Genomic DNA, 23383 nt, shown 5'->3' on the forward strand with positions numbered 1-23383 from the left:
AGCATAAAGCTCGCTCCAGACTACACGACGCGAAGCCGCGATCGCGAGTGTGGAGTCGATTTCGCTGATTAAACTAGGCTCCACACTTGCGTTCGCGGCTTCGCGCCGTGATTCGCGCATGAGTGTGGAGGGCCCTAATGACAGGTCTGTGAGTTCGCTAATCAGCGAAATCGACTCCACACTCGCGTTCGCGGCTTCGCGCCGCGTAGTCTGGAGTGGGCTTTAGAATCGCGCTGTATTATCCACACTCATGCGCGAAGCCGCGAACGCGAGTGTGGAGGGACCTTTATATATCGCAGAAAATTCACTGCGCGCACTGCGATGAAAAAGTCGCTGATTTGAACATGGATTTCGTACCAGTCAGTCGCTTGTCTTGCCTTATCTCCTTCAGAAAATTTGAGTATTTATCCCACAAAGGTGATCGCATTCGTACAAAAGGAAAAACTTGGTGGAAGCTGGAAATAAAATACAAATTGGCATTTTTCTCAGGGAATGTGTTTAATTTGGTTTACTTACTACTTATACCACTCATTTCAGAATTTGAAACAATTTCATAATGTCTGCAAGTGCAACTGCAATGTAGGTTTCTTTCTAAGCATGAGGTTTGTACATGTATATACAAATATGTACACTCTGGTTTTAAACTGCTTATGTACCGTTGCCCTCCAGTTCCACACTCATGCGCGATTTTGCGAGAATCACGGCGCGAAGTCGCCAACGTAAAGGGCCCTCCACACTCATGCGAGAATCAGGCCGCGAAGCCGCGAACGCGTGGAGTCTAGTTCGCTAATCAGCGAAATCGACTCCACACTCGCGTTCGCAGCTTCGCGCCGCGTAGTCTGGAGCGGACTTAAGTGTGCCGTCGATTTTGCAGATTGTTCACGCCTTCGCACCTTGTTCCCCGTTTGTTATCGGTTTTTTGACCCGGTTGTGTTCGATGTACACATTTAAGTATTTATATATTAATATTGTCTTCGGTTACCGCGATAGTTACTCATGAAATAAAACTATGAAAACGGATTATATCGCGTATATTGAATTTATAATACATCCCGACGTTTCGAACTCTTTACAGCGTTCGTGGTCAACGGGTGACTCGACACCCGTCACCCGTTGACCACGAACGCTGTAAAGAGTTCGAAACGTCGGGATGTATTATAAATTCAATATACGCGATATAATCCGTTTTCATAGTTTTATTTCATATTTATATATTATATATATCGTTGTCTGAGTAGGTACCCACAACACAAGCCTTCTTGAGCTTTCCGTGGGGCTTAGCCAATTTGTGTAAAAATGTCCTATAATATTTATTTATTTATTTATGATGGCTACGATCGACTGTTAGGCCGACATTCAGCGCACGTGTGGAGCTTTTTAGTATTTCGCTGCCATACCAAAAACGTATGGATGATGATCATTTAACTTGAGTCTTTAATTTGTTTTCAAATTTTTACATACCTAATATAAGGCCCTTTTATATTTCATCGTGGTTGTCCACCCACGGTATACATATAACGACACGACACGACTTATCGTCACGACACAGCAGGGGATCTAAATATATGAGATTATAAGCAGACGGTTTTACTATCTTCGACGATTTACCGTCACCGTCAACGACAATATAAAAGCGATTACATACAATCTAGACTAGTGCCCTACCGAAGTTTCGGCAGGTTTCGGCATAAAAATCATGTTACGGCCTACGATTCGGCTTTGGCCTTCGGCAAAAAAACTGCCGGACCATTTGACCGCGCCGAAACTGTATTTTCAGTGGTCTTCGATCGAAGTTTCGGTTTCGGTTGACGTGTCGTGTCGTTACCGTGAACGACCTGATAAAGTATAAAAGCGGCCAAGCGGCATGGGAAACAGAAGACAGTTTCATGAACACTGGGAACCGTTGCCTATCTCGTAGTCTCCGAAGTTAGTAAAGACTCGCCCCCAGAACTTGGGGTCACCGCGAGGGTCGTCCGGCTTATTGTTCGGGGGCACGACAGACTGATTCAAGGTGCGAAGTTCCTCTAGAAGTCTTTGAACGATTTGTGGATTTCTGTAACATAAAGAGGTAAGTTTGTTTTAGTTTCAGCTGAAGTTTTAGTTTAAGTTTCAGTCAAATGCTTGCCTTTTCGTAAAAAAAAAAAGTTATAGGAGCGGAGAAGATAATTAAAATAATAACGTACCTAATTCTTAGACAAAATTTTCGTGAGACAGACAAATATATTAAAACGGTTCACGCAGTCTGCGTTAGTCCAACGCGTCCTTCTGTTAAAGCTCCTTCGTTATGAAGCGAAACATATCAAGCAATGCAAGCAAAAAACGTGAGTGATCCGTTTTATTTTAATTTGCTTTCGTTTTTACCATAATCACTGTAGGTACATATAGTGTAGGTCTCGTTCAAAGTATTTTCCACTCTATGACATTCTAATAATAAATAAATTGGATTGTTCGGGACATAAAGCTTAACAGATACGACAGATACTCGTACGTATTTTAATAATATAGGAACACTCAAGTCCTGTGAAAGGGGGTATGGGTTTATTGAAATTTCTATTCAATCTGGCCCGTTTTCGTTGCTCTCGAGTTTAGCTTACTTGCTGGCCAAGTTGACCCGTTCGCAAGGATCATCTCGTATGTTGAAGAGGCATGGATTCTGCAGCGGTTTACACACCACCATTGGATCGCTGCTACATTGGACAGTGGCACCTTTCCTAATAAAATACAATGACGATGTTAAAAAAATCGCGAACAAAGAGTAAAGTAAGTATAATATCGCGACCTTGGAAAGGCTAATTTTATTCCGTATGATCATTAAAAAAAAGTCCGTTTAATCCTCTCGACAGAACGTTAAAGGAGGAGAGGTTAAAAGGAGAAGGATGGATAAAATATACTTTTGCTTTTGCATAGGACACTTTATTGGATAGGACAATTTGTAGGATAAATTATACATGTGTTGTAACCCCTTATGTGCTTGTACTTGCCTAAGTAGACCAGCTTTTTCTCTCGTCGGCATGAGGCCCATCTTGCCGAGGATAGTGCCGACTATCCCCCCGTAAACCGCGTCTAGGTCGTATGAGCCGTTCCGGCCGGCCGGCCCGTACCACGAGTCCCATGCACCGTTGTAAGATGTCCCTGAAAGATTGGTTAGTTTACTAGTTTTTATTATGGTGTAAATCTGTGTATCTTACTTTTTATTTATGAGGGTTACGTTACGCACTCGAAATACCCCAATCTGTTCAGTAACGCCTGTGATATATACATATAGCCACTGCCAGTTACCAAGATAATTCCATAATGCAATGTTCCGTTTCTACCGCTTTTGGTAATCATAATCTTCCTAAGCACGTGATCGCGGCTCGCTAATCTAATAGGACATATTGCCAATGTGATCCCAAAAGTTGGTGCATGAACTATTTTCACGAAAGCGGCCAGAGGAGAAAAGAAGGTTCTTCAATGGTGTTATACGGAAACCTAGAAAAGACTCGGGTAAATAGAAAATGGATACCTGTATGTAGTTTCCAATTATCCATAGTGATGGCGCTTCCGTGTTCGTTATCGATGTTGTGGACTACGAAGGACCTCTTAGACGGCTGGTCCTTGGACAACTCCTGCCACAAATCTAGTCCGTCGATGTTCTCCAATAAGCTAGAACATAAACACGAGAAGAATAAACTTATGTAAGTAACTTATTTATAAAATTATTTTTAATTATGTATTATGTGCAGCTATTTCCACGCAAGTAAGTTGGCACTTTTTAAGGGGATCTACAAATACATAACATCACCGAATGTTTGATATATTGCGGCATTTTGATTAGTGCCCGACCGAAACCGGAACTGAAGTTTCGGTATAGACTCGTCTTCGGCCGTAACCGAAACTTTTATAGAAGTGTTAAGATCGTTTAAAAAAAATGTCGGTGGCCAGCATCCTTTTCAGACATACTGTATTATGAACTATGATTACTATGAACAATGAAACACTTGCAAGTTTAGTGGTTTAACAAACCAGCCAAGCCTAAAGAAATTTGTACTCGGTTGTGTCGGGGGCGCGGGGCACGCCGGTCGGGAGACTCGGGAGTGCACCGGTCGGGGGCACGACGGCAGTGCTGGCAGTTTGTATGGCAGATTTTGTACTTTATTGCTAAGTCAATAAGCGTCGTAATAGATGATTATACTTTATGCTCTAACAAGCTAGCTAGAACATAATAAACAACTTTATGTCGTGTACGCACGACTTAAAGTCGAACTTTACGAGCATGAGAAGTGAAAAGTTTAATTCGCCTCGGCTTCGCACGGGTAGTTAAACTAATTTACACAAAACCTTTACAAATTATACATATAAACATTTATCTTGAATCACTCTATCTATTAAAAAAACCTCATCAAATTCCGTTGCGTAGTCCGTTATTTTAAAGATCTAAGCATACATAGGGAATCCCTATTAGGGATAGACAGACGGCCAGACAGCGGAAAGCGACTTTGTTTTATACATGTAGTGATGATTAAACATCAATTGGAATATAGAATTTAGGTTCGATAATGAAAAACTAAACTAACTTTTCCTGGTTATTTTTAGCTTGCTTATCAAACCAACTGATCTTTAATTTGTGTAAACAATAATAGGTACCTAACCTACGATCCTAATGTTATGGTTGCCCAATACCAAATTTAATGCAAACTGTTAAAATTTCTTCATTGTTCTTTAGAAAGGATTTACCAAAAACATAATTATTTCATTTGAACTAGGTCACTCACGTATCGTAATCGGGAAGGCCAAATTTAATGTCGAAATGGCGGGAACTTTTAAAAGCCCACGAGTTGTGGAGCCCACAGTGTGAATTAGCAAGTGTAAATAAACGTTTCTTACAGGTCAAGCGAAATTAAACATTGTGCTAATGTCCCAAAATTTAACTTTCTTTTCACTTTAACCTAAGTATGTGGGTATTGCTTTCAAGAAAGTATAAGTGTTATTTTATTACGTCTGGTGTAAGTGCAAGCTTGTAAGCCCGCTCCTACGCGGCGCGAAGCCGCGAACGCGAGTGTGGAGTCTAGTTCGCTAATCAGCGAAATCGACTCCACACTCGCGTTGCGGCTTCGTGCCGCGTAGTCTGGAGTGGGCTTTAAGTCTAAATGACAGCATTTTGACTTGTATATTTGTAAAAAAGGGATAAAACATAATTTAACTAAATTCAGGCTCGGTTAAAATCTTACTGCTAAAAAAATGTGCTTTTCTACTGAATTTCTACTTGATTACTAACTCTAAGCACAACCTTTAAACCGTCCAACCTGCTGGTCACTATGTCGGCCAAACTGTCATGTAACCATGCTAAAAAAAAGCATAATCAGCCAATCGCAGCACAACACTATTTGGCGCGAATCACGTTTAAGAAAAGAAAAATACTTTCTCAAAGAACATTTACGTAACTATAAACTAAATATAATTTGGTGGTATAAACGGTTACTGATGATGAATAAATCGAGATTTACACGATATTCTTGCCGCCTCTGTTTAACTGAAAGTGATTTTAACGTGGCCCTATTCGGCAACTATGCCAGGAAAACCCACATAGTGGAAAAAATCCTAGCGTGTTTAAAAGTTGTTATAGAAGACACCGATCCACTCACGACCATCTGCTACAAGTGCGCAGGCAACGTTGAGAGGTATTACGACTTTATAACAGTTATAAAGAAGAATCAGAACCGCCTGATCTACAACAACGAGCGTAATGTAGGCTTGTTGGACGAATCCTTCAGTCGCCGTCGCGTAACTTACGTGATGGAAGAGGTTGAAGCCGCCGGCGACTATTCTTTCTCTTTTCTCGTAATACCGGAGGAGAAAAGAGAAAAGTCCCCTAATCCTTTATTTTCGTATATACCACCACAAAAACAGCTCGTTAAGAAGGAGACAGACGTTTGGAAAATGCCCCGAGAAGTCGGTCAAAACAAAAAGATTGAACGTGAGGATAAGTCTAGTGAGAAGGGGCGGCAAAGAGAGAAGCCCTCTACTCGTTTATTTTCGTTTATACCACCACAAAAACCGCTCGTTAAGGAGGAGACAGACGTTTGGAAAATGCCCCGAGAAGTCGGTCAAAACAAAAAGTTTGAGGATAAGTCTAGTGAGAAGGGACGGCAAAGAGAGAAGCCCTCTACTCGTTTATTTTCGTTTATACAACCACAAAAACAGCTCGTTAAGGAGGATACAGACGTTTGGAAAACCCCCCAAGAAGTCTGCCAAAACAAAAAGTTAGAGCATGAGGATAAGTCTAGTGAGAAGGGGCGGCAAAGAGAGAAGCCCTCTACTCGTTTATTTTCGTATATACCACCACAAAAACAGCTCGTTAAGGGGGCGACAGCTGTTTGGAAAACGCCCCGAGAAGTCGGTCAAAACAAAAAGTTTGGGTGTGAGGATAAGAAGGGGCGACAAAGGAACTGCTCGCGAGACTTATTCGAGACCCAGTCGCAAGAAGAAGAGCAGCCAAACGGTTCAGATTGGAAACTGACCCCCGCGGACAATATTATAAAGAAAGCCCGTGCGATATTCGGCTGGCAGTAGTCGAAACCAAATACATTATTTAAATTTAATTATACGTCCTTAATTACAGATTCAGAATGTTAGTTGTTTTTGTAAGTTCCTATATTTATGATTATGATTGTTAATTATTTATTAAACTTTAAACGCACAAACTTTTTTTACTTGTTATTCATTGTATTAATAAGTTAGTACCTATCTTTAATTTTGTCATTTAGCAGACAAATTTAAAAATATTGTCTGGATTAAATCATACAATATGAGCCCTGCCGTATGGAGACTCCATAGGTGGTATCGAATGATAGCTTTTTGCTACTGGTTTATAGCATGTGTTTATTTTCATTCGTTACTTCAAAATTAACACCTAAATAAAATTTTGAAAGTACATATTATTGCATTTTTATTTGGACACATCCAAGCAACTAAGGTCAGTCATGTTTTTATAATATTTTGAATCATTTCACTTAGGCAACAATAAGACTCACATAATTTTAGCTCTGAATAGAAATAGAAATAAATGCGTCGTCGTTTCTAGCGTAAAATCAGCGCCATCTATATCAGCGGTACATATACCTAATGCCGATTAGTTGCAACTATCCTCTAAACACCAATATTAAAATTATGCATAGGTATACAAAAATTTCATAAACTAAATCGACAATAATAACTAGTTATTAACGATTTACGATACATGTGCGGAAAAGAGGAAATTCGAAAACTCGTGTCGATTTAAGAGGCCGGTAACGTTTTTAGTCGCAAAAATGTAAAATTGATAGATTTAGTCGGTGAAATTTTACACCTTTTGTTACGTAATAAAATTTACAAGTACCTACTGGTTTCTATTAGCTCGTCTTCTTATCTTGCCTTATAATAAACGATTATATCAAATTTACTGAAAATTTTATTTTAACCCAACTAAAGTTCTAAATTTAAACTAACACGATTTTCACTCATAATTTAAAGCTAATACGGGACTTAATCGCGTACAAACTTACGTTTATTTATGGCAATTCCTCGCCAGTCTGCCTGTGACCACGAACGTAACGTCACGTTCGAAACGTCAGGCCATAAATAAACGTAAGTTTGTACGCGATTAGCTTTAAATTATAAAGTTCTAAAGTCACGCATATGTTGCGTTGCGAAAGTATAAACATATGGCGTTGTTTCACGTAGGGGCCGGCGTTCGGTTACTGTGTAAAAGTCGTATCTTCGCGCGTTTTCAAATTGTTACCGGCCTCTTAAAACACTCCCTTCGGTCGTGTTTTAATTTATCGAATTACCTTTTCGCACGTGTATCGTACAACGTTTTACAGTCTAACTGTACATACCTATAGATAGCGCTTTAATTTTCGACATATGCACGGAAAGTGCACCATATATGTACTGTAAAAATCTATTGAACTATAAACCTACCTGCATACAAAAAATCACGAGAATTGGTTGAAAAATACGACCCAGAGGAGAACTTCCGGACATACGAAATAATTTTTGCCCAAGCGGAGACATTCGCTTCGTTCCGGTCAATCACCTATTAGCATCGTCAATCATTACCGACCGGGCCTGCAGCAGGGGCTCCACAACCTGTGTACCGCCTACTGTAACGGCTCCTCTACACGATGGCCCAACGTAGGCCAATCTAAGGGACGCAGCTATGCGGTGGAATGAGATAGCAATATCACTTGCTCCTTTTAGTGCATAAATGTGTCCTAAAGCCTACGTAAGGGCCATCGTGTAGAGGAACCATGACGTTACCTAGCATCGCCACCGGCAGCGCTGATGAGTGAAGGCAGCCAATCAGCAATGTGCACCAGCTGGCTCGCCACGCGGGCCCGCGCCTGCAGTAAGGGGCTCCATAGCAGCCCGGCGCCACGCACGCCGCCTTCCCATAGCGTGGCTTTCACCTGCATAAGAACCAACTATTTTTATCCTCGTAAGTCCCAGTGTCCTTTTAAAAGGACAAATTCAAATCGCAATTTGAACTACAATGTATAATAATTAAGAAGGTTCCAAATTCAAAACTGCAAAAACGACTTAGGAGGGTAGGTAGCAAGAGAGAAAGAGTCTTAATCTTAAAGGTGGCGGCACATTAGGTATCCTTTTAAGCGTAACACCTATGACCTAACTTTTCTTCTAAGGCTGTGTAAGGTAGTCGGACTAACTAAGCTGACTCTGGCACTAACTATATATAGGTGTGGCAATGTCATCATTCATGTCAAATTTCTATGAAAATGCCGTTTATAATGAAACCGTCTTACTTTGTTCTGTTCAAATCGGTGCAAAGTTAGCTTACACGGAATCTAAGAATCTCTATTTTCTTCTCTTGTGTGAGTTGTGTGACTTTGTATGTAATCGAGACGAGATCAATGTTCCATAGAAAAAATTCAACTGTTTTATACATCCATGAAATTTCAACTGTTTTATACTGGCTAATGATAATGTTAATTAGAGGAATAGGAAAATTACACATACATTACATTTACAATTTAAATAAATAAATATAACAATACATACCAATAGTAAAATAAATAAATATTAGATATGTCGGAATCATGGGCGTATCTTACTATCGGCAGCGCATCAGAACCTTCAATCGTGGATGACGAGGGCTTTCAATGAAATACGATATTCAACTCACAGTCTTTACTAAACAAGACTGTTTACAAATCACAGCACGTTACATTTCTTATCCAAAGCAAACCAGTGGATTAGACCCAGGAACCGCCAACGTCGTCATCTCCTCCCGTTCGTGCTCATCAGCAGATAGATTGACAGCCTCACTTCAATTGTTCTGGATTCTATTGTTTAGGCAGCGCCGCAGCGGCAGCGCACTCTATGACGACTTGGCGGAACAACTGCGTCGAACGCCACTCAAGTGTACTGTAACACCCTAGTTTGCTCTATTTGTCAAAGATTGCGCGATAACGCCTATGAAAGGCAATAGATGGCACAATTCAGTCATTCTCCGACACGGCCAACTCTGACATTGTACGCGTCCCTGCGTACATTATCCTCCTTCGTGATTTTCACTGGTATAGACTGGAGCGAAGATCAGATTCCTTCTTCTTCCAAAAGAGTTTGTAGCACGCAGTTCATCTGCACCACCACGGCATCCTGACATTGTATGCTTCACTGCATACATCTGCGGACAGAATACAACAATCTGAGGTATCTAAGCTCATTGCTCGGCTTACCTGGCCAAAGTAAGTTCTTCCATAACTTTTGAATACTGACAAGCAAACAATTAAGGCCATGAATTTAACTCTTATAATAACACTAACAAGATCATGGCTGTGAATGAACCAGTTCAGCATCTGTAGTATCACCATATTCAATCAGGCCATATTTCAACGGAAATGGGGTATGGGGTAGACACATCTCGAACAATTCATTATGAGACTTTAAATGCAACCATCCAAACAGCGTGAAAATAATATTACCATAAAGATACAAACTAGCTTCTAAATGAACCTAACACAGAGATACAGTCAAGTCAAAATATTCTTTATTCAAATTTGCCTAGCAACAAGCACTTTTAAATTGTCAAGCCTTACAAATATTACCTTAATCTAAATATCAGAGCAATTTATTGATTTCTCTTATTTGAAACACATCTTGTATTGAGGTCTCCATAATAAATGGTTTTCCATATTTTATTGCTTTTATGAACATTACCTGCGTACCTAATCATTACTTAAACGTTAAGTATCCCCTAAAAATTTAGTGTTCCCACTCATAGATTTTCTTATTTGATTTCATTGATACCTTGATCCAGCTTTGTTTGCCATTATAATCATTACCTCAAAATTTTGGCTACCTACGATCACAGAAAACCGATTAAATTGGTTTATCCGTTTGAAAGATAACCGCATGCACAATGGCCTCTCACCCGAAATGCGTGTAGGTACGTGTATCATCTCCGTTATCTCATGGTTAAAATGTTTGGTAAGTTCGTTAACATATATCTGCCGCCTATAAAAACCGTTGAGCCAGGTCAATTGATTTCAAACCAGATTTATAACATAACCTGAATATTTTGATTAAATTCTGTCATCATTATTTGTGTATTCCTAAACACAATCAATCATTAATTCCTGCCAAAATAGCATGTAACTAATCGACACGTAGCTTTTATTCAAGTTTTAGAATAGGACTACAGTTTACTCATACGAATTTCGAATACGAAAATCATACCAAATCGTAAATACGTACCAAAATTGCATTCCGTTTACTTTACTATTCAAACAAACTTCTCCTTTTTATTCCTTTTGTACGAACTTGTAATATTACACACAATGTATATTGTTAAGAATTAAATAATAAATATTATATTATCGCGTAATTCCAGTAGGTAGTGCTTTCTACGTAAACCACATTGTATTTTTGTTCATCGAGGAAAACCGATTTTATAATTTTTATTAAGAAAAAAAAAACAAGAAATTAATGTGATATTTACACACTGACATGACTTTACCTGACGGACACGATCATGACACAATACTTCAAAAACCAAAGAGCTCTCTGAAAGGTCCAAAAAGGTTGAACATGCATGAAATCATTAAAGTAAAGGAGTTCACAACCTGTTTTACAATGTATGCGATGTATGCCAACACGAGAACCTAGTGTAACACGTACTAGTGACAGAATTTCTATTTTAAATCAGACCGCTATACTGAAAAGTTTGCTTATTTCTTTATCTCCAAACAATAAAACAAAATTAATATTAAATGCGTTCGTCTCTAATCATTAAACATCGACAGCTGATTTCGTAAAGATCATAAGGAATATCGTAATCTGTAAAGAGTAGTGCTACGAACAACTTTTGTACTAGTTCCATAACTTCCGTAATAATAGTAGTCAAGAATTATCGCTATTGACAAGATAGAGATTTTATTCCTCACACTAACCATAAAGCATATGCATGACAGAAATAATAATACCAAGACAGAACGAGATAGCCTTCTTGACTTATCAATAGGTGTAATAGAGAAAGCGTTACTCTCCTTTTTTTGCAATAGTCTCATTTTTGCTGCTTTCTACCGAAGAATACTAAGTAACACGTCAAAACTGTATGCATCCTGTCGTAGCCTACACATTTAAGGAAGACAATAATTTATAACATGTTTTTTTTAAACAGTCGCATTATGTGTGTTTTATTAACTTTTAGATGCACTCGTGTGACATATCTAAAACACATCTTTGAGATCCGAGCGAAAAACTAAAAAAAAAAGAAAATGTGCCAATTTGCGCATTATACATTTTACCAGTAAATTTTTCATTTGTCAGTTTTTATTTGGCAACTAATTTCTTTTCGCATGCGTCAACCAATGCCTACATAAAGTCAACACCAACTTCCAAATAACAGTACCAACATCTTGGCTTTACAACAGACAACACATTTGGTTCCATCACACAGCTAACCTCATCGCCCGGTCCGAAACCTCCTTGAATTGCAGTTACGAATAGGACGGTGCTCTCTCTAGCACCCAGCCCTCAAACGCCCTCTGGACAACTCAGGTTCCGGTTACGACCGCCAACTCATGTGATGAGCCTCTCCAATAACTCAACAACCTATTCTTTCACTGCTGCTGTTATTTTGAAAGGGACATGAACTTCACGTTTTGTCTTGTATGTCAACGTCGTATAACCAAAAGCGGTATACGTAAAGAAATCTATTCCCATAATCTATTATCATGTCTTGACAGATCAACCAATAAAATTCTTCTCAAACTGCTTACTTATAGTTTATCAAAGGACTGTCTCATTTCAAACATAGACAGAGAGAATCATACTATCTTTGCCGTACACTAGTACTAGCACCCAAAAGAAAAGGATGAGTATCGTTTCTTTTGTTCTTATTTACTGACAATTTGGTTTGACCAACTATAGCTCAATGACCTTTTATTAATAATTAGACGCGTGACTTTCATAGTTGACAAAACTAAAATGCAGGCAATATTTAGTAGATGATTGTGACAATCTTGACACATTGGCGTCAGCCGTACGACTTACACAATATAGGTTCAGGAACCTATATTTGATGGCTCACAATCAAGCGCCTGGTGCCATATCTACCTCCCTTTATTTACATCCATGCTATAGCTAGTATTGTTCATGCAATATGCAATATTATATTAACCCATTGAATGATAAGTACGTCAAATTAATAACTGTCCGTTACACATCTATAGTCAGTAGTATCAAATCTAACTCAAAATGGATTTTAATTTACTTCATTATTATTAATCGAATTTAAACTGTTGTGAGACATACTAACATTAACTAATTTCACGATTTAGACACTTGTTTTTTAGTCACTCGCGCGACATGTTTCGGAGAGCCTAGGTCTCCTTTCTCAAGCACTAATAGTGCGAGCAGCGTTCACGACGACCGTGTATTGCGTACACGTGTATTATAATTAATTGAATTAACTCTCAAAATTTATTGACCTCTTGATCTTGACAGATATACCTACATCGCAAACATCCTTCGACTTCGATGGGGTTAAACTCACCATTTAGGTTATTCAAATAGAAACACAATTTTAACGCTTGGTACGTGTCATGAATTTATTGTCAGTACGTTTTGACCAGTGAATTTTGGACGTCAAGTCATTTTAAGTAATCATAAAGGATGCACCTGATTAAAATTAAGTCGAAACTATCCATCAACAGCCATAAACTTCTTCGTCAGCGGTAAACCTTAAAACTTAAATACGCGATTAAGTCCCATTTTACAATTTAATAATAAACTTCATATCCAAAAATATCACACACACGCCTTCATCATAGACACAAGCTAGCAAAAGAGAAATCATACTAAAAGGCAAGAAAATTTTATTGACAGTGTGTTCGAAACTAATCATTCGTGGCGCTGTAACTTTACACGATAATATTATTGGTCCACGACACAAATTGAAAACGTAAGAATCCACAAAAAAATGTTAAGGAGCATTTTGCTATAAGCAATTCAAATTATGACGATTAGACGGTATTACATGCCCTATTGCCCAGAAATCAGTTAAACATCCTCCCACAGAATACACTGTCTTAACAATTTATTTAAAGTCAACACAACAAATTTCTTTACATACAATCTGACCACAAGGGCTAGAGTATCTCGTATCTATCTATTTCCATCGAGTCACATATTTTCCTAAATAGAACCCATCGCTCTGGCTTTGTGTGGTACACTCAACCGAAACAAATCATAAAAGGATGGAAGCAACTTACGCGATTTCCAACTTTCAGTAACAGTCTGACGACCAGTAAATATGCAGCTCATCTCAGCTTCTGTAAACAAACTAAGGCACCCACGTTTGAGAAACCGCAGCTCCTCTCCGGTCTCGCAGCAACTATCTTCATTCTCCTTGGTGTAAAGGACTGTAAACGTGTTTTAGATTTACAACATTAACAACAACATTTCCACGAAAATTCACACAACATAACATAAAAGTAATGCAAAATATCAGATAAGTATGTCAACTGTCATTTCACTTCAAATATTTTCCTTCACATTATTTCTTTGTTTTCCACCAGCAACAGCATGAGATTTCATCATTTTCTTAGGTTTAAAAACTCTTGACTCAAGGAATGTCAGGGATTTTCAATAACGGTAGTTTTTTTTGGGACCTTCAGTCCACCTTCATTTGGCAAATCGAAGCTTCCATGAGGAATTCCGTAGCGAATTCCATGTGTTCGGCCACTTCTGATGTCGGAATCATGGGCGTATCTTACTATCGGCAGCGCATCAGAACCTTCAATCGTGGATGACGAGGGCTTTCAATGAAATACGATATTCAACTCACAGTCTTTACTAAACAAGACTGTTTACAAATCACAGCACGTTACATTTCTTATCCAAAGCAAACCAGTGGATTAGACCCAGGAACCGCCAACGTCGTCATCTCCTCCCGTTCGTGCTCATCAGCAGATAGATTGACAGCCTCACTTCAATTGTTCTGGATTCTATTGTTTAGGCAGCGCCGCAGCGGCAGCGCACTCTATGACGACTTGGCGGAACAACTGCGTCGAACGCCACTCAAGTGTACTGTAACACCCTAGTTTGCTCTATTTGTCAAAGATTGCGCGATAACGCCTATGAAAGGCAATAGATGGCACAATTCAGTCATTCTCCGACAGATACATATCAAAATATACATACATACACAGCGGCACATTAAGGAAGAGACAAGTAATGATTTTTCAGTAGGGATTTAAAGCTTTGAAGAGTTTTTGCACAAATTTAAATTGACTTAGGTGCTTAGTTCTATTGCGATCATATTGCGATGGACAGATAACATCCACCATCTTCTACGCCATTTCTTTTTAATTACTTTATTATTGTGCACATTAAGAAAATGTTGGTAAGTTGGTACATAAATTGCTGCAGCGGCTAATGCTTCCACGTCCATCTTGGAAAACGAATAGATCACAACTGCATGTCGCCATCGTGTACGTAGTTGCGTTTTATGGCTCCTCTACACGATAGCCCAGCGTAGGCTAGTCTAAGGGACGCAGCTATGCGGTGGAATGAGATAGCTATATAACTTGCTTCCTGTAACGCATAAATGCCGTCCCTTGGACTGGCCTGCGCTGGGCCATCGTGTAGAGAAGCACTGTACTCACCCCCCGCAGAGGGTAGTTGGAGGCAGCGTTGTCATTGAAGCCTGCCGCCGGCCCGCCGTTGTCGGTAGTGAACAAGATGATCGTGTCGTTCAGCAGGCCCGCCCCGTGAAGGGACTCCACCACTTTGCCTACAGACTGATCTAGCTTTGATAGTACAGCTGAAACGAACCAAGAGTATTTTGATAAAGTAACGAGCTAGCTAAGATATCAATCTACAATCCATACTAATCCATATGCGAAAGAGTGTCTGTCTGTCTTTTTTTTTTTTTTTTTTATTATAAACTGATCGGCGATTGGCCCTAGTCACACCTGATGGAAAGTGAAGACAGGGCCTAAGATGGAGCTCACCGGTTCAGTAACAGCCTATTCACTCTTGTTTTAAAGAGACCGAGGTCATATTGATCAGGAAATACAGATGGCGGGAGCGCATTCCATTCTGTCTGTTACCTCTTCACGCCTAGGTAAACCGCTGAACCGATTTAGTTGAAATTTGGTACCTATACAGATAGTTTGCGTCCCGAGGAAGGAGATAGGATAATTTTTATCCCAGAACTCACCCCTCAAGGGGGTGAAAAGGGGGGTGGAAATTTGTATGGGGAATCAAAAACCGCTGAACCGATTTAGATGAATCTTGGTATGGGGATAGTTTGAGCTATGGGGAAGGATATATAATATTTTTTATCCCCGAAATCATCCCTTAAGGGTGTAAAAAATGGGGTGGAAATTTATAGTGGGCCCAATTTGGTGGTGAAAAAAAAAGGATGGATTTAAAAGCAATCTGTTTAAAAATTAAAAAAAATTATATTTGAAATCCTATCAAAAACATAAATGTGAAATGAGAGCCAAGTTCAACATTAAGAATATGTACCTACGTCGTTGTTGACTTCGCCGGCAAAAGAATTGATATCTATATGAGTGCCAAGTTCTAGTTCACTTGGGCTGTAATTAACGTTCAGGATTTGTCTTGTTTTTATACCAACAATTAAACTTTTAAAATTAAAGTTTTAAAAAGTAATAAATACAAATATAATAATACCAGCGACGGCAGCGACCCGCCCCGGTTTTGCTCGTGCAAAGGTTTTGGGTAAAGGTTTTTTGTAAATTAGCTGAACTACCCGTGTAGTTCAACTAATTTACACAAACCTTTACAAATTAGACATATAAACCTTCCTCTTGAATCACTATCTATAAAAAACCGCATCAAAATCAGTTGCGTAATTTTAAAGATCTAAGCATACATTATAGGACCAGACGGACAGACAGACAGCGGAAAGCGACTTTGTTTTATATTATGTAGTGATGACGTACGTAAAAACTAGATATAAATATAGATATCAATTCTTTTGCCGGCGACTTGGCTCTCATTTCGCATTTATGTTTTTGATGGGATTTAGACTTTACACATCTTATACAATCAGTTAATCTTTGCTTACGTAGAAAGTTATTTAGATACCTACCGGCAAACTTTCTCCTCTGGTAATTCTCGATGTGCTTAAACCTGTCGATCTCGCTGTCGGGCGCCCGAAGAAACTCATTGGGGTTCCCGCTGTGCACAGCAGAGTGCGCCACCATTAGGAACAGCGGTTCGCTTTTGTTATGCGCTGTGATCACCTAAAACACGCAGGTATTACGTACAGATGTGAGGGCCTACCCTACCGGTGGCCTACCGTAAAAACTTCGTTCGTTCGTATATTTGCCTCTCTATCGCTCGAATATGCGAGAGTGATAGGGAGACAGATAACGAAATTTCGATTTTTGCGGTAGGTATATCATATATGCCCTCTGTTATTTTGTTCATATTCTTGAAGTGCGCTCTGCGGTTTTCTAACGAGTAGGTACCTATGTCGGAAATTATAGCGCATCAGCAAGCTTGATAAGAAATATCACACAACTCCTTATTAAAAAAATTAGGGATTCCGTAACAAAAAAAGATGGGAAAGAACTTCACTCCAAAATATTGTAAGTGATATGAGAACAAGTGGTACAAGCGATTTAATTAAGAATAGCAAAATAATACATAGGTATTAGGTACGTTCAGTAGGAGTGTCCAGCAGTTGTGCAGTTGTCCACGTTTAGTAAACCATATAGTTAATTACTTAGATTAGAAAACATGCTGGTAAATGGGGAAGACCTAAAAACACCATAACGCTGCGTCTAAGACAGCGAACAACTCGCGAACGCGAAGCGAAGCGGCGCGGCGCGGCGGGCCCACGGCGTTCGCGTTCGCAACGAGATCGCCCACGTAGGATACTTCTATAGGTATCAAAGGATTGATATTGATTCACCCCGCGCCGCATCGCTTCGCTTCGCGTTCGCGTGTTGTTCGCCTACGTAGTACGCTGCGTTAGTAGTTCGTATAGTATTTGAAATGAATATTACAATGAGTTTGCCACGTACCTTGATGGCTTCGTCCGTGTACACGTCTGTCGCATATTTTCCAAACAAATCGTGTGCCACTTGCATGCCTACAATTTTTGATAAAAGTTGGACTAAGATAAGTCTGCAGCGATTTTGATCACGAATTAATAAACTAGATTTTGATAGCCGCATCAGACTGTGGAAGTGTTATTTTAAACGCAAACTTCTATGAATTTATGAGACATAAATAAGACTTGCACAGTCTGTGCTATCAAATTCGTTGCAGTTTATCTTGGTCTAACTCTATAAGTAACTATATTAGATAAACAATTTACAACAGAATGAAAAACAACATTCACAGCCGACTACAAAATAGTCTTAACATGTTTTTCATCAGCAGTTCCACTTCACTAAATGGTGCTATTATTATGAAAAATATGGATAATGGAGTTACGAGTATTATTAAAAAATACCCAAATCAAAGCGTGCATTATATTAATACTTTTGAAAGAGGTTCCTTGACTTCTCCAGGATCTCATTATCAGATATTGACGTGATAAGAATGAGCATTTAACTGTGCATAGTGTGCAACTGTGCATTATCCGCAACAAAAAAGAAATTAGAGAAAAAACATAAAAAAAGAAACAACGATCTCGAACTGAAACCCTTCATTTTGAAGTCAGTTAAAAACGGACGTAATGAATTGATTCAAGGATAATGCAAAGATAATGATGATCGTGAGTACCGCGTCTGAAGTCGGTGCCCCACGTGTCGTGCTCCATCGATGTATGGTCGTACAGATCGATCTTGCCGGTCCAGAACCCGGTGTGGCTCTCGAACCTGCAAGTAAGTAATGTTAAAACACACCATCGCACCGCACCGTCAAGGTCATTGTGCGACGCACCCATAAGTAAGAGCGAGAAAGCGATATCTCTTTCTCGCTCTTACTTATGCGTACGTCGCACAATGACCTTGGTGCGGTGCGATGGTGTGTTACGGCCTTTAGAGTCGGGCAGCCTCTCATATGGTGGTGGCATTCCAGCGCAGGGTGGTTGCAGCGGAGCGGCTCCATACAGGGCAAAACATCTCGAATCTCCGATCTCCCCGAGGCCCTACTCAACATCAAAGGTTTGATAGGGTTCCAAGGAGTTGGGCTGGCAGGACTAGTCTACCCCACCCCCGTCATGCAAATTGGCGGTAGTCGTCGAGTGGGGGAAAATTTCCCGGGTCACAATACAACAGAGTCGGACCATGCTACCTTGCCACACACTTTGCAATGACAAAGTGTAAAGGTGTCACCATAAACGTGAAATTTTCTATGAAAATATATCTACTAGAAATTTTGAAAAATGTTTCGACGGGAATCCTGCAACTCCACTAAATAAAGACAGCAGGATAGTATGTATGTACAAGAGTACAGACCGCCTATTCTAAGGCAGGTTCCTTTAGTGTTCCAGATGTCACTTGGTGGCGCGCACTGCCGTTGGTGATGCCCAAATTCTGTAGCTTGTACTGTTACCAGTTCAGATTTGCAATCTTGGCCGCCCTAGGCCCGGGCCTACTTGGCCTTAGGGCAAATCCGCCACTGACTGTTACTGATTAAAAATAATACAGACCCTCTATTCAAAGCCAGGTATTCCTTCTTGTAATGCCCGAGATGCCACTTGCCGACGAGGTGCGTGCGATATCCCAGCTTCTGCAGGTGTTGGGGCAGCAATGTTTCCGACAGAGGAAGCCCTCGCGGCTCCATGCCGTATATCACGCCGTGCTGCATGCCTGGTTATCAATGTGGTGTTTGTGAATTTGCCATAAAAAAAACACGTTTAAACGTTAGGGACGTCGTGTAGGCGACAAACCTCCTATATCTACACAACACCTCTATCTGAATACTGGCAAGCTATTACCAAGTAATCAGTAATGGTACATTTTTATAAATATATATCTTCAAATTCACACACTCTCTGATATTCTATATTTAAGATTTGGAAGACTCGAGCAAGGGTGATTATTTGAAAAAAGATTTCCAAGGGTCGTCGTATTGATGGGTGTTTTGTTGTACCTATTGGTTAAAGTGCAAGGCGCGCCCCTCGCGCGAGTTGAAATTAGGTTGCCTTAATATGACAACTGTAGTTTTTGTATGGTGCAATAGAGTCTGTGCGAAAAGAGAAGAGTCGTAGAATGTATGAGCTCCCTTACATTCCACGACTCCTCTCTCCGCACAAACTCTAGAGTTCTAAACAATATTCCGTGGCGAATAAGATTTGTGTTTAATTTCAGCCCGTCTAGGGTGCGCCTAAGGCGTCGTCCTAATACAAAGCTACTACGCGATTATCACAAGTTCGCGGGAATTTTACTCGTGCGAACACGCAATCAAATAGTACATGCTAATTAGTCTAACTAAGCGATCAAACATTGAACTCTAATATAGGTGTCCTAATTGACAATAGCGTCGTTGTAGCGTAGGCGCGTTGTATTAGTTCGGACGACCCCTAAATGAGGCATAGTACGGGATGCTACTCGTAGTGTTCGTAAGAACTATTATATAATCTTTGCTAGTTCTCACCGGTGTGTATGTGTATGGGAAATTTCCCGGTCATGAGCGCAGCCCGTGACGGCGGTACGTACTACGTAGTAGTTGTGCAGCAGCAGCCCGGAGTAGGCCAGGGCATCCAAGCTCGGCGGTGGCACCTGGTTGGAGCCGAGGAATCCAACGTCATTCCAGTCCTATGTAAAAATGTGAACTTTCTTAATTTTCTATGGGTTCTCACCGGTGTGTATGGGATATTTCCCGGTCATGAGCGCAGCCCGCGACGGCGTACATATGGGCGACACGTAGTAGTTGTGCAGCAGCAGCCCGGAGTAGGCCAGGGCGTCCAGGCTCGGCGTTGGCACCTGGTTGGAGCCGTGGAAGCCCACGTCATTCCAGCCCTATACAAAAAAAGTGTAAGATCGTTTTCACATTGTCCGATCCGATATCGGATTTAGAATCCTGCCTAACACATATGCACACAAACAATTACTATCGGTCCGACAGCTGACGGGAGGACTTCGACATTCCGATCCGATATCTGATGTAGGATCCTACATCCGCGTAGTCAGGCCACGAGGGCGCCGTCTTATAGCGGTCACGTGCACTACAAAAAACTTAATGCCTCACGCATCGCACTGGTGGGGGGGGGGGGGGGGCTCCTGCCATATATGGCATTAAGTCCGCCTTTATTGCCTTATCCTTAATTTTTTAGTAATAATGATATACTTATTTAATAATAATAATATCGGATCGGGCAATGTGAAAAAGTGAAAACGCTCTAAGGCTAAAGTAAATACTTCATTTCTTTTATTTGTAAAAATGTATCTAAAATAAAAAAATGGAAATCTTTTTTGTTGTTTCAAAGTAGGTGTCAACTATAACAGTTTAAGGTATACCGACCTCATTTCAGATTGGTTAATACAGCTTTGTCTAAATCTAGCTCTGAGTAGTAGATACATTTTTGCAGTAGGATACGGCGGTCCCCTCTGGCCTTGACTCACTTGAGTAAGAGATAAAGTATCAATTATGGTACAGTGAGCTGAAAAATTGCATGGAGAAATTATTAATGAATTAATTGATACCTATAGTTGCCCACATTTACGATCAATGAAAAGTCGCTTTATGTAGTATTTCCATAAAAAGTGACCCGTTTTAACTGCTGTGTAATGGACGGAAAATATCATTGTTCATGTAAATAAATGAAGAAATCTAGGAAGGGTAACTTTTGCCTTCACCTTCAACCCAGCGCATAAAAAAATGAGGCCGAAAGCCGAGCTCAGGGCCGTAAGTCAAAAGAATCGTCTCCTTTTTTGGGTCGGTTAAAAATCAAGTTGCATTAATGCCAAGCGTGATTTTATACTATACCTACTATATAATGTGATCTATATTTATTAATTAACCTTTTTTTTTACGAAATTTTCTTAAATAAATATAATTATATATAGGTTACAGTGTTAAAGTTTAAGAATAAAGGTAGATACGAACAGTAGGTAATAAGTATGTTTTATATCACAAAATGACTTAAAAGCAAACATTTTATTTATAGATTGTTATTAATTGTCACTTAATCAAACATCGAGATAAACCTTGAACCGCTTGAACCCACATACCGGGGCAACGATCGCTTATAAGTCAAACCCAAAACTGATTTGGAAAGAAAATTTAACGAATAAATAAACTATTAGGTATCGTTCCAAAAACTTGTTATCTGTAGAGCGAGTTTGACGTAACCGTATTTAAGGTTAATAAGGTCTATTGTCCTATAAATTTTGTATGAAATTACAAGCAAATGTCAGCCTTCGTGAATAAAGTATTGTAACCTTAGTCAGCTATATTTTAAAGACTATGGACTCAAGTACTAGAAATAAAGTAGAATCTTACTAATGCTGTAATTAATATGTAATGCGCCATGCTAAAGACAGCCCAAAAAAATTTGGGGCGATAGAATAAAAGTTTCACTTTAAAAAATACAAAGATCCCGAAGAACGCACAATTAGAGGAAATAATGGAGCCACGAAAATAAGTACATATAAGTAAGATTTACTATACTAAGGATACTGCGGTAGTCTAACAAGAAATAAACGCCCGCAACTGTCAGTACTCTTTCTGGATACATTACCTATTTAGAAGTTCACACTTGACAGAAATTGATCTGGGTCATTCTTTTTGGATGTCAATTGGCACATTAATTACAGTTTCGGGCATTTGCCCATCGGGTAGGTTACTCACAAGATCATCGGCCACGATAATCACGATGTGCGGTCGGGCGTCGACGTACGCGCACAGCGCAAGCAATACGAGCAACATGGCTGCCAGTCGCAAAAACACTAACCCACAGTAATAGACACCTTATAGACCGCGAGCCAGGAACATATTGCTATGACCATCGCCTCCTGGTCGATAACTCGTATAGTATAGTGGTTCTAGTTAACGGCTATGTATAAATTGTATAATGAACCCTCGTGGACATCAGCTGCCGTTCCGTTGGTGGGTTGAGGAATGGCAGCCACCGAAGCACGTAAAAACAAACAAAAATTTAGCCCGTTTGATACTTTGTCAGATGATAGTTTAGATTTTAGATGCTATTGTGAATTTAAAAAAATCGTCAGCCGGTTTTATAGCGGTGGAAAGAACGTCAGCTGGTCGCCTGAATATGTCAAAAACAAGCGCTTTACCTTTTTATGATAGTAATACCTAATACCAAACTCATGAAACTTAGCTTGGAGCATTTCATCAGGCGTTTCAATAAACGGATTACGCATTACGCATACTTTGCGGACATAAGTGGTAATGACAATGAATCTAATAAATGTTTGTTTAGTTACCTACTTTTAGGTTTAGTTAGGTACGCCTATAATTACAAAGCATTTCATTTTCTTCGACGATACGGCTTTATTATATTTTCATTGTGTTTTTGAACTTGTAAAAGCGGTTAAAAATACCAATTGTGCGTTTTGAAGTCTTTCTAGTCAAGTTGGTACTTGGCACTCTGTAACAGTATATACTTGAAATTGAATTAGAAGCATTCCAAACACATTTGATCAAGTACGTGTATTAGAATTATTTTTAAGTGTTTAAGTACATAAATGATTATTTTTACTGGGTATTTGTGTTTTAAGAAAGTTTGTGTTTTTACGGGAAACGGGTTGGCAACTGTTAAAGGTTTGCATAGATGGCGCCATCATAGTTTGCGCCTTTTTCTATGAGATTTGGCATAAAGGGCTGGCATCCAGAGCATAAAATTCCATTAAAAAACACCAAAGTTGACAATTCTAGGGATGTGGGCAAGCTATGCTGGCGCCATCTTCTAAATACTTCGACCGGCCAACCCCATTTTGACCGA

General features: G+C 39.7%; 1 protein-coding gene across 1 annotated transcript; it reads right to left on the reverse strand.

Annotated features, from left to right (window-relative positions):
• Positions 1-1209: 1209 nt before the first annotated feature.
• Positions 1210-22395, reverse strand: LOC134741345 (arylsulfatase I). Its single transcript, XM_063674098.1, has 12 exons — positions 22270-22395; positions 20279-20438; positions 19127-19286; positions 18256-18350; positions 17550-17617; positions 16610-16763; positions 15153-15310; positions 8281-8429; positions 3506-3645; positions 2982-3132; positions 2595-2711; positions 1210-2053 (listed from the first exon to the last, which is right to left on the reverse strand). The coding sequence occupies exons 1-12, from the start codon at positions 22345-22347 to the stop codon at positions 1885-1887; spliced, it is 1599 nt and encodes a 532-aa protein (XP_063530168.1). The 5' UTR covers positions 22348-22395; the 3' UTR covers positions 1210-1884.
• Positions 22396-23383: the final 988 nt, after the last annotated feature.

The sequence above is a fragment of the Cydia strobilella genome, chromosome 5 (assembly GCF_947568885.1).
Source record: "Cydia strobilella chromosome 5, ilCydStro3.1, whole genome shotgun sequence".
Taxonomy (NCBI): Eukaryota; Metazoa; Arthropoda; class Insecta; order Lepidoptera; family Tortricidae; genus Cydia; species Cydia strobilella.

What these genes read in the sequence shown, in the direction of transcription:
- LOC134741345 (XM_063674098.1), bottom strand. Translation starts at nt 22,347, where the DNA reads ATGTTGCTCGTATTGCTTGCGCTGTGCGCGTACGTCGACGCCCGACCG. An exon ending in CCAGAGGAGAAAGTTTGCCG is followed by an intron (nt 15,311 to 16,609) that starts GTAGGTATCTAA and finishes GGTTCGTTTCAG; the next exon opens with CTGTACTATCAAAGCTAGAT. An exon ending in CGGGTCAACTTGGCCAGCAA is followed by an intron (nt 2,054 to 2,594) that starts GTAAGCTAAACT and finishes TTTATGTTACAG; the next exon opens with AAATCCACAAATCGTTCAAA.